We start from the raw sequence: 12459 nt of genomic DNA on the forward strand, positions 1-12459 counted from the left end.
CCAGTTAATCTCTCAGTGTGCAGATGAAGCCCTAGGACTATGAGCAGGGTTCCTACCGTGATGACAGCCCCCCTGAGTAGATGAGAACTCGACATATTAGTGTCACAGTGTGGGGACTTGGGGAGGCCAGGCTTGCTGGGTCCTACCTCCAGATGTTGCTGTGTAGCCTGGTGGCTCTGGCCTCCCCATCCGGGTCTGTTGACAGCAGCAGATTCTGGAAGAATATTTGAGGCTAATTACAGAGCACATCGTGCTGTAGCTATCATTAGTATTAATTAGTTTCCAAAGGCAGAAATGCACTTTCCTCTATGGACTGTGCCCCGCTTGGCTAGCCCTAAGCTTGCGGGCACTATGCGTGGGCGCAGGAGACTTAGAGGCCACAGCCTACAGGGAAAGGCCAAGGTCTCAGCTCAGATCGAGCCCTCTTTTTGTGCTCTGCGGTCCTGGAGGACCGGATTTATCCATGTGCCGTGTTGCCAGCTTGAGGTCTGACTTACAGAAGTACAAGCAGATGCCCAAAGATGCCAACGGGCAGAACTCAAGAAAGCCGACTGCCCCCAGAGAGACAAGCCCTCTGCCAGAGAGCTGAGAAGTACTGAAAGCCCCAAGCGGCATCTTTAATTCATGCCCTGGCTGAGTTTGTATTGCTAAATTCAAATTAATGATCTCTATACCACAACCCAGAATCTGGCCAAGCGGCAGGAAGCATCCTTGGGCACCATCATAGGATGTCCTCTCTGTCTCAACACCCCAGGCAAGGAAGAGCGAGTATATCAACACCAACCACAATGATTAAAACCAGCAGAAGGGTTTTAGAAACAGCACATTTTGTGGCCACATCCAGGCCTGTGGTCTGGGACCCCTGGCTTTGCAGTGCTGCTGAGCCCTGTGGGATACAGGCTGAACTAGAGGCAACAGGGCCATATGTCTATCCAAGACAGAGCAGTGGAGAAGGGCTGTTTTTTCCCCCCATAATGGTAAGACAGCACAGAGCCAGGTGGGCATCTGCAGGGCCACAGTGTCCAAAGGGCCACCTGGAAGTCAAAGACTGATGTCATAGCCACTCAAAGGGGGCCAGTCCTTGAACGATGAGGAGCATGGGGAGAGGGATGACAGGAAGATATGGTGCCCACCCAATGGGGGGATTCTGCATTGGCGGCCTGTGCAGTGAGGGACTAGGGGCCCCTTGGGCCTGCCTCTTGCAGAGTACCAGGGGTTCCTGGAAGGAGGTGGGGCGTTTCTCAGGAGTGTCTGGACTGGACCCATCTGTGGGCCTCTGCCCAATGAAGAGCAGGTTCTGCCCATGGGGATCTTGTTCCATTTTGAACAGCTCATACTCTATATGTGGGAGCCTGATGCCCAGTGGTAGGCACCCATTGGTGGCTGTGACATCCCTCTCAGTACCTACTGACCAGACCCCTGGGCCTCCACAGCTACTTGGCTTGGAGAAGTTGAGTATGGCTGTAGTAACCTGGTCCATGGGGGTCACATGTAACCTCAAACATCAGCTCAGTACCACCATGGACCTGTGGGGATGGGGTGCCTCTGGAGCAGTGGCCGGCTGCAAACACGGTGAAGGTGGGCCGGTGGCAAGCAGGATGCGAGAAATGGTGGTAGTGTCCTTCCCAGGAGGGTTTGTGGTCATCAAAAGTGAAGAGCCAAGGGAGGAACAGCTCAGCAGGCCTCACAGCGCATGCTGACCCAGTGGCCAACCAGGTGCAGTGGCAGGGATGACGGGGGGGGGGGGGGGGGGGGGAGCACACGTGGGTGGTGCTCATCAGAGCAGGCAATGAGGCTGCAGGCCAGGCAGGGCCAAGTGTGGTGCTGCCAAAGTTGAAACAGAGAGGTCAGGCACTAGCAGAGCTAGGCTTGCCACTGGAATGACTCCCAGTGCAGGGCCCCATGATTGGCCAGGTGAGCCCCCCTTCCTGGTTGCTCGGTTCTCTTTGCCCTGCTATCCTCTAGCAGGTGGGCCTCCTTGATGTCCTTGGACTTAGAAGGAAAGGCACCCCCACCCCCAGGCCTCTGCACATGTCCTGAGGAAGTCTAATCAAGGCTTCAACTTATAAAGCAGACTCAAGACCTATTCTATCACCTCCCCATAGACACCCCTCCCTCCCTCCTTCCCTTCTGCATTAGGCTAGAAGTGGCAAAAACTTTCTAGGCAGCAGCCCTGAGCTCTCTGAACCCTAGGCTCCCATCAAACACACACTTATTGAATGAATGAGAAATGGGCTGGAGTTTAGGCGCGTCTTAGGTCCCTAGATTTATAAGAAGTCCTGCCTAGTTTGCCTTCTGGCTCACCACCATTGTCCCTTCACTTCTGTAGCTTTCTCACATGCTAGGGTCTGTGTTGAACCCCTCCTGCAACTCAAGGACAGTGAAACTCAAAGGCCAGGTGGCCTGCCACAGTTGTCCATGGTTGAGCACAGCCCTGCAGAACTTGTCCCAAAGCCTCACTGCAGTCAGCACATCCTCTGCAAGGGGGAGGGTCAAGGCCGCCATGGTTATTTTTGTTTTGAATATGTGATGTGTGTGTGTGTGGGGGGGGGGTTGTGGAGGGGCATGGAGGTGTGCTCCTGTGTTTGCAGACACATGTGGAGACTGGAGGTTGACAACGGGAGTCTCCCTCTTGCTACTCTCCACTGTATTCTATGAGGCAGAGTCTCTCAATTGAACCCAAGCTTGTCAATAGGACTCATCTTCCTAGCTAGCTAGCCCTGGGCTTCTCTTAGCTTTGCTTTCTGAATGCTGAAATTACAGGCAGGCTGACACACCCACCCAGCATTTTAGCTACATCTGGGGATCCAGATTCCAATCCTTGGCCTGGCTCTGCAATTGCATGAACCAGTAAGCTTCTCCCCAGCCCTGTACCACCCAGGCCTTTTATGAGATAAATTTCTTCTATGTAACCCAAGTGAACCTTGAACTTGCTTTTTACCTTGGACAGAACTTGAGCTCCTGATTCTCCTTCTTCTGTGTCACTAAAGTGCTGGGATTATGAGCATGTACCAGCCTGCCTAGCCTCCAGCATTATTGTAACAGACAAAACCAGTTGCGCTGGAATCCTGGGGTTTGCAGGACCCCTCTGCTGCCCCAGGGTGTGCACTGGTTTCCTCCTGCTTTGGATTGTTTGAAGTCATCCTAGATTCTGCTTTGCTAAGGAGACTGAAACCCAATAACAGCAAACAGACATGAAATCTAATTGGTCTACATTTCAGAGTGAAAACACTTAGTAGAACCAGAAAAGAACCAGGCACAGACTCCCATCTCCTTCCCTCTCTCCTCCTTTCCCTCTTCTCCTCCTGAAGTTGCTGCCTGAAGTTGACACAGAGTCCTCTTTGCAAATGTGAAGGCCTCGGAATCCCACTTCTCAGTGCTGACCTGAGAGCCGGCACTCAGCCCTGTTCCCGCTGTTCCTGAAGGGAAACTTGGGGACTGAGGCCCACGCAGAAAAGGCGGGGGGGGGGGGGTTCCTTTTGTTTGGATTGTCACACTTTCAAAGCTCTTCTATTAATATTTATTCCTGTGAGGAAGCTGAACTTCTATTTCTGTAACACATGACCCTATATCATGTTTTATTTCTGGACATTATTCTTATTATCATTATTATTTTGAGAGAGAGAGTCCTGCTATATAGCCAAGGCTCAGTTCAAACTCCAGGCCATCCTTTTTGCCTTAGCTTCCAAAGGGCTCAGATGACAGGCAAGCACTATTATGCCTAGCTGTTTCGGGGATTCTGACCTGGAGGACTGGAAGGCACTTTGAAACACTGGTAAATGGCGGCAGACTTGTTTGTGATGGAGGAAGCAATGGCAGTTAGCTGGAGTGTCAGTAATTGGGAGGCCGGCTGATAAGAGTTCCCTCTAATTTAGGCCTTTTAACCCACATTCTGAACTATGCTCACACTAATGTGTATTGACAGGACCAAATGCACAGCATTGAAATAGTCCCAGAGTGGCTCTTTCCTGCCACACACACAGAGACACACTCATGGCCTCACACGAGCATGATTGCCGTGCAGAGGGACATTGCAGGAGCTGGATGGTCATTTGGGGCAAGTGGTTTGGGGCATAGCAGAGCTTTGAAGGTGGTTGAGGGGATAGAAAAGGCATTTCCCACTCAGGGACAGTTAAAGGAAGTGACACAAAGCTCTTGTCTCCATCAAATGCCTCCAGGGTGTCCTCAACAGGGGCCAGAGGCCCATGTGTTAACAGACAAAGCCCCCAGCCTCACATTTGCCAACTTCATGCTGAAGTGAGCCTACTTCACCAGCCATTTCTCCTATGGCACGTACCAATCTCTAATTAAGCCCCAGAGGTGATGCCTGCCTGGATGACTGTGGTAGAGAATGGACTGATTGATTAATATTCTATATCCAGGCAATAAATTTGGGGATCAAATTGGTTTTAAATTAACTTCTAAAAGTGTTCGTGTTTACCATCTGGTTTGGGTCTCAGGCAAGGCTCAGGCTCCTGAGAGCAGGATGTAAGGTGCTGTTTGGGGGTTTGACTGTAGTATTTCCTTCTCTTAAACAATCTTCCTCCCTCCCCAAGAGGGGAGTTGCTTAGCAGACCTTTAATTTAATGTCTGCATCTGGTGCTGGTCTGCAATAACATGTTTCTATGTGTCTTGTTTTTCAGTCACTTTTCCAGCCTGTGTAGGCCACCAGGGCTGGCAGGGTGACAGGAAGGAAAGGAATAGTGGCCCCTGAACTCAGCCCAGGAAATAGGATGCTGTCGGCCCTCATGGTGTCCCTTGGAACAACTCACCTTGTATGTCTTCCTGCTCAGGATTAAGTCCTGAACATCATAGACAGTTGTCAAAAGGGATTGATTTTGAGGTCATTTGAAAAGAACCCCGAGGAGTTGGGCCGGGCAGTGGTAGCACACACCTTTAATCCCTGCACTCGGGAGGCAGAAGCAGGCAGATCTCCGTGAGTTTGATGGCAGTCTGGTCAATAGAGTGAGATCCAGGACAGCCAGAGCTACACAGAGAGACCCTGTCTTAAAAAGCGGAACCAAAAAAAGACGCTTCTCAGGAGAACCTTGACATGTTCCTTCTCTGCCTCCTAGATCCTAGGTTTTGGGGGCAGTTGGAGAGTGTAAGGTGGGCAGATGGGCATGGTCTAGCTCTCACCACTAATGATCCTTTGGAATTCTGGCAAGCAGTTGCTACCAGAGATCATAAATTGCCCCGTTTGGCTTTGCTTGAGTGTACAGTATACAGTAGGCGCTCAATATATGCTGCATGATGGGAGAGTGGCCCAAGGTTCAAATCTCACTTAGTAAAGATGGTGGTATTCCTCCCTCTTCTCAGTTTGTTTTTTTTTGTTCTTTATTGTTTTGTTGGTTTTTGAGACTGGCCTCAAACTCAAAGCAGTCTCCTTGCCTCTGATCCCAAAGTGCCAGGGTTACAGATGTGAGCTACTGTGCTCAACTTGACTATCAGGAAATAAATAAGGGGTTCACTGGCCAGCAGTTCCTAACTCAGAGTCCTAGCCCGCTTTCATCTCCATTTACAGTGAGCAGCAAGTCCCAGCATCACCATGTCCCTGTGTGTCACCCATGTCCTGATGTCAGTGTCCCAGACACTGGGAACATTGCACTTAACACTGCTGAGACCTGAGGATGAAGAAAGAGTCCCTGTTCTCATCTATCCTGTCACAGCTTTGCATCTTCAGGCCATTTTAGTGGGGTTGGCTTCCACTTACAGCCAATGCCTTTTATGTCTTCAATTTTTTTTTCTCAACGTTTTTTTCTGAGGAGGTGTTCTCAGGCATTACCAGCTACCAGACAGGGTCTCAGCACCAAGAAGTCCACCAGCCCCACCCTTTTATAGTATGGGGACAGTATGCTGGTTTCCTTCACAGATGAGTTCCGTGATGGTCACTTTGGAGTCTCATGGAGGGGCAGTTTGCTATAGCTATAGCCTGCTTACTCAGGGGAACAGCTCATAGACCACCAGAGCACATGGTAGAAGTGAGGACCGCAGGCCTCACCCGGACCCACATGTTCACAGAGGCCTGAACTCAGAGTCCTTTGTTTTCACTAGGTAATCCCAAAGCAGTGAGAGTGAGTACCCATGTCCAACGCCTCCTCTGTTCATTATACCACATCCTTAATGTCTGTGGAGTTTGATGCAGCACACACTGTAACATCAGCATATGTGCACACATGCATCAGTGGTTTATTCCCTGAGCCCCCTGGGCTCCTGAAGGATGTCATTAAGAGGGTACTCTCAGTCCATGTGCCAACATGATGCTGCCTTTAGCCAGATGCCAGACCCCATGTTGGCTGATGCCACAGACCTCTCCTGATGTAGTGCTTAGAGCCCAAGGGAGGAAATAACAGGCAGGCTCCCTAACAGCAGCATATGCTGGGTGTTGAGCGATGTGTAGAGTAGGGAGTGGACAGAAGGACCAGGTAAACTGGTCACCAAGGAGGGGAAATCAGCTGGAGCCATTGTGCCATGCAGGGACAGGTATGGGGTCTTGCAGAAATCATGAAGACCAAACCTAAAAGAGGCATGCTGAGACTGGGCTAGGGAGGGTGAATCATGTCATTCTCTACAAAATGCCATCTAGCCTTGCAAAAACTGAGAAGAGATAGCTCAAGCAGAAGTAATAGAAGGTGCTAATGTCCTGAGGTTAGCCGATCAGAGGTGAGGGCAGTGAGGAGAGCAGTGCAGAGACCCTTAGCAGGACCAGATTCTAAAGGACCTACTGGCCTGGACACCAGAACACACCCAGAGGGGCCCATATTCACCAGAACACTTTGCAGGGGCACTGGTAGCCAGTGGGACGGCAGTGCTGTCTCTCTGTCCATTCGGTGTGGACATCCCCAAGGAACAGCTCCTTGACTAGATGGGGTGCTGCCCCAGGCTGCTGTTGCATGTGACGCTGCAGGTGCAGCAGACTGAGTTCATTCATGCTAAAGCTCAGTGCGGCCAGGCAGTCACCTGGTACCTGGGAACTCAGCAGTTCATGCAGTGTCCCTGGCAGCCAAGCCCGGTCTAGGGGCAGCCATCCTGTACAGTCCTGGACAGCCTGGGTCTGGTTGAGGCGCCTGGCAATGTCAAGCAGGGAATGGTGGCTGTGGAAGACTATACCCACCTTGTGAAGATGGTAGTCAGCCTCAGTGGCACCCTGGGTGTTCCAGGAGGCCTGGCACAGACGGACTTTGCCCTTGATGAGCAGTGAGTGGGCAGGCTCCTGGCAGGAGGGGTCCCTGTAGTAGAACTGGTAGGCTCGGAAGAGATGGTTGGAATAGAAGATGTAGGAGCCGGTGAGGAATTCTGGTCCTGGGCGTACCTCACAGCTGCTGGGAGGAGATGGGTTTTGAACAGAGAAATGAAAACCTACCTGGGTGTCTCCTTCCCTCTGAATGGGGCTCCCATGTCTCCAGCCTCTTTCACTCAGGCCTGGGCCCTGTAACCTATTTCCCCAGGTAGGGGCCTTCTCAATCTTGTGATCTTCATTAAAGCTCTCCAGTTCTCCTTCTGGTCAACCTCATGGTCCTAACTGGACTGTTGCCACCATCTACCACTCAGTGCCTCTTCCTCATTGAGTTCCAGGGGTGACTCGTTCTGTCCTGGACTTCTTATTGAATGAAGTTGGGTAGAAGGAGCTTAGGGGACCTCTTTCAAGGGTCTCCCCTTCAGTGAGCTGCTCCCTTTCCCTGGTTTACTCATACACTAGTAAAGGGTTTCCATAAAGGGGTTGGACAATACATACTTTGTGGGTTGAAGGCAGATCAGGGTTCTGTTGCAGCCACTCAGCATTGCCATCAGGGAAAATGACAGCTCCCTAGCAAGACTAGGGAGTTAGCTCAGAGGGTAAAGTGTTTACCACACAAGTATGATGCCCTTTGAGTGTGATCTCCAGTATCCAAACAATAAAAAGTAGTTGTGGTATGTGCCTGTAATCCTGGCTCTGGGGAGGTAGAGACAGGAGGATCTCTAAGGATTGATGGAGATTCCCAGGTCACAGTGAGAAACTCTACCTTAAAAAACTGAGGTGGAAAACAATTGAGGAATTGTGGAAGACACCTACATCTACCTGTGTATACACACACACACACACACACACACACACACACACATGCACACTCACATGCACACGCACGCATGCACATGCATGCACGCGCATACATGCACACATGCATGCATGTGCATGCATAGAGGTGGTCAGTTGACCTAGCCTCCAGGATCTAGTCTGTTAGCAATGTAAACAGGTCCAGAGGCTGTACAGAAGGGAAAGGAGTGGCTCCTGGCCCCACAGCCATGGCCAATGGTAGTAGATCCCTGTTGAGGGCTCACTGTGGTGTGTGGTGTGTGGTGAAGGATGCCCTCATTCCCTCTCGCCCACCTGGATTGCCAGCTTAACATGTATTCTGTTCTTAGGTGGCTCTCATCCAAGCAGAAAGAGCGCCTTTTCTTCTTCAGACTTTCTGCTAACATGAAGGAGAAAGCCTTGGCTGAGAGCTAATGAGTCTTAAGCCTCAGCTCCCATTTCTCCCAGAGAGAGCAGACGCTGAGCCTGAGATGGGTCATGAATCTAGAGAGAACCCAATTATGTGGTTTTGTTCCACTGAGTCTCTTCACAGTTACTTCTTATTTATGGCAGTGGCTGTTCTCTGCATCCAGAGGTATGTTAGGCATCTTTAAAAAATAATTATATTACACTATAAATGTGTGCTGTTTACTGTATGCCAATTATACCCCAATAAGGCTGTAAAAATGCATGAATGTGTTTAAGTAAATACAAGTAAGTTTGTCTGAAGAAAAACAGCAAGTGGCTAATAGGCCAGGCCACAGCTACAGTGAGGAAAGAAAGGCGGCCTGCACACCTGAAGATCTCAGACGGGGCCTGCAGGACAAAATGACTTTCCTAAGGAGTGCAGAGTGTTGTCTCACGGTCCCAGACTACTGACCCTTTTCTACACTCCTCTCAGAAAGCAACAAGTACAGTGGGAACTTTCTAGGAAGAAAGTTCTGGAAGTGTCTTAAAATTGCTCCAGAGTGTTGTTGCTGGAGGCAGGAGCAGCAGAGCTCAGCATCCCCCTCTGTGCACTCAGTGACCTTGCCAGGAGCTGCCTAGGTTCCCGTTGGACTGAGTGAAGTAGGTCTGCAGCCCCAGAGCCTGGGAAAAGTGCTAGAAGCAATTTTGAAAACTTGCGCCCTGCCCCCTCCCGGCACCCAAAGCGCTAGCAGATGTTTGGCAAGCAGATTTCTCTCTATGAGCTCAGGAGGCATGTGGAGGACATGGAAAGTTCAGTCTTTGACCCCAGAATGGAATGGGCTGAGGAGAGACCTGAGGGGCTAAGTGAGGGAAATCACAGCTCCCCTTCAGCTCCCACTCTGGGAGGAAGAGTAACCTGATAGCTGCCAAGGATGAGGGGCGCAGAGCAACCCCTGCAATAAGATGCGTGTGCCTGCAAGGTTTGGAGAGCTGGATGGGAACTCAAACTCTGGCTGGCTGGTCACTTCTTGTCTTCTTTGTACCAGTTGTGCCTTCCTGTGGATCTCAGAATGGGAACTTCTCTCAACCAGATGTCACCATCTCCAGGAACTTGCCAGAACGTATATTGCTTTGTAGCGCAGTTCAGTACCATGCCAAATCCACATTACACACTTCCCTGTTTGCCTATTTAGCCTGTGTCCTACTGTGCACCCTATGCACCAGCTCACAAGAGGGAAGCCTGAGTGTCTGTGTCATGGGTTTCCACGTGTGTATCATTCAGCTTAACCATGTATGTTGGACATGATGCTTGACAGTTCCCTGCTCCAGACGCCACCTCCAGAGGGGAGAAAGCAAGCCCTGAGTTTGGCAAGCAGCCTCTGGGGAACTGGGATCATTGTCCCAACTTCATAGAGGTTGATGCTGGGACTCTGAGGGAGACATCTCCCAGCCCATCAGTGCATGGTTGGGAGCTTAGGGAAGTCTTACCCAGTGGAGATCCAGGGCCCACTGATGTGTGGGGGCAGGGCAATAGTGATGGGCATATCATTAAGCACTGGCTGCTGACATTGGGGCTCCCAGTGTAGATGGCCATCTCTTATAATCCCAGCTGTTTCTATGATGTTAGCTACAAAGGAGAAAGAACCCAGTCAGAGATCCACAGGCTTCATGCATACTGCCTGGTCTACCTGCTCTCCCCATGCCAGGGGCTCAGGCAGGCTACACAGCTCATCCCAGACCCCAGAACACCCAGATGCTTGTTGACTGCATACAGCAGACTTGCCACTGTCCCTCCTCTGTACATGGGCACATACCAGAGCCTAGCATACAGTTAGCACTCAACCAATTTTCACTGAGTGCATGGTGGATGTCTAGAGCCTGAGCCCTGAGCCGGAGACCAGCCACATAGATCACATCCTGCCTGGCCCTCTTCCCTAAGCCCAGGATAGGATGGCAAGGGCGTGGGACAGCTCCCTTCAGCTCTCAGCTGCTGCTCAGATTGAGTAGCAAAATTTTCAGCTGCTAAGAAACTGTAATCCCATCAGAGCTGTTACCCCACTCAGAAGGACAGCGGACATAGCCCAGACCGCAGGATGCTAGTGTGAACAGCGTCCAAGTTTTACAGCAGTGACTATCCTCATGGTGGCTCCTGATCCTGGCTGCTAGCCACTGCTTCAGGCTTGCCAACCCAGCCCTTCCCACTGAGCTTGGGGCCGAAGTGGGTCAGGAGGGGCTCAGAGAGCTCTGGCCAGCCAGGGCCTCCAGGGAAGACTATGGATGGAGTGGAGAAACTCTCCCACGGCATATTCCCATCCCTTCCCCACTGCCTGATCACAGGTTCCCACTGGGCTTGAGTGGAGGCCACGGGAACTCTACTTTGCCTTTTGGAGCTCTATCTGGTACACACTCAGACCCCAAGCTCTCTATGCCCAGCATTCTCTCAGGAAAACTTACATTCCTGGGATCCAGAGTCACATCCAGAGTCCCTGTGGACTCTGTGACAAGATGAGTGGTGTAGCTGGTGATGATGGTGTCATCAGTCAAGTAAGAGACACAAATGTCTTTATAGTATATCCTGCAATCTTTGCAGCCACCCCTAGGAGTTGGTTGTGGCTTGGTGACTCAGCTCCATGGGTTTGTGGCATTCATCAAGAAAAGCATGAGCTAGCTAGCGCCTAGGGTGCCCAGATTCTGACTGTTGCTCCTTTGGGTCACCACCAAGGACAATGGGAGCTGATTTGAAGACACAGAGTGTATGTGGACATACATGTATAGGACACACATGTGAAGAGTGAGTGAGTGAAGACCTGAATGTGGCCCTTGGACCGATTGATTGGTCAATGGATCTGTTGATTATGGTCAGACAAGTAGGAGAAAAAGAATCCAATACCTAACCAGGGCAAGGAGTCTTACCATGGACACACTGTCACTGGGGAAGCAAGGCTGATGGAAAACTTGCAAGTTAGAAGGTGAGTTTTTCAGAATTAATCTGGCACAATGTCAGTAAGACAAAGAAACATGAGCCAGGTCTCTGTGGTGGGTACATGGATATCCACATTGAGCCCACGCATTCTGAACTGAGACAGCTCTCCTAAGCTGTCAACCTGAACACATTCTGGTGTTTCTGAGCCACTGTTGTGGTCCAAAGCTGCTGGATTCTCTGGATTCAATTTTGCAGGTTAATTTGAACATCACCGGTGTCGATGAAACCTGCCGCAGAGTGTTGATTTGGTGAGCAGATGGAACAAAGAAGAAGCACGAGGGGTCAACCTTATTTGCCTGGTTGGGAAATGAAGCTTACATTTCACAGGGAAATAGCACACGGGCTCTGAAAACTAGAGTGCTGTTGTCATCTCCATTAATCTCTGGTTCTTGAAGAGATGTTCTCTCTGTTGGGAAGGAAGCCATCATTTTGTTCCATGCCCCCTCCCTGAAGGCACCGAGAAGAGATGTCATGCTCTGTCATGAAGGCTCAGATGTTACTTCCCCCTAAGTGTGTGATCGTTTATGTTGTTTTTCTGTGAGAAATTAGGATTTAATTATGTTAGGAGACTGTGAGATACAGTCAGGCCTCTTTGTCTTCAGAACACGAACACACACACAGAGCCCAGCACGGTGGAGACTGTCTTAAAGAAGCCCCAAGGCCCAGCCCTGCTGCCTTCCCATAGCCTCAATGTAAAGGTTGTTTAAAGAAAAAATCAACAGCCAACTCAACTTAATAGTTACAAATAGTCTCATGATGTTGCCCCTTACTGCTTTGGGACAGACCTCCATTTTCTTTTCTTTCTTCTCCCCACTTTTTTTCTCTCCCCCCAGGAAAGTCTTAACTAGATGAACCACTGCTGGCAGATGGGGCCATGGCTGGGTCATACAACTCTTTGCAGGGACCTGAATGCAAAGACCAAATTGATTTTTATCAACCATGGATTTTTAATTAACAGTGCTGTCCACTTTACTGCCGTTCAGTATTTACTGTTTACCCACTAATTAAAAATTAT

At 50.3% G+C, this 12459-nt stretch overlaps 1 protein-coding gene across 1 annotated transcript; it reads right to left on the reverse strand.

Annotated features, from left to right (window-relative positions):
- Positions 1 to 1054: 1054 nt before the first annotated feature.
- Apcdd1l (APC down-regulated 1 like) lies at positions 1055 to 10766 on the reverse strand. Its single transcript, XM_036184336.1, is given in 7 exon segments — positions 1055 to 1493; positions 1495 to 1695; positions 1697 to 1824; positions 6768 to 6787; positions 6790 to 7319; positions 9950 to 10088; positions 10664 to 10766. Coding segments are annotated over 7 exon segments (1560 nt in total).
- Positions 10767 to 12459: the final 1693 nt, after the last annotated feature.

Source organism: Onychomys torridus, chromosome 4, assembly GCF_903995425.1.
Source record: "Onychomys torridus chromosome 4, mOncTor1.1, whole genome shotgun sequence".
Taxonomy (NCBI): domain Eukaryota; kingdom Metazoa; phylum Chordata; class Mammalia; order Rodentia; family Cricetidae; genus Onychomys; species Onychomys torridus.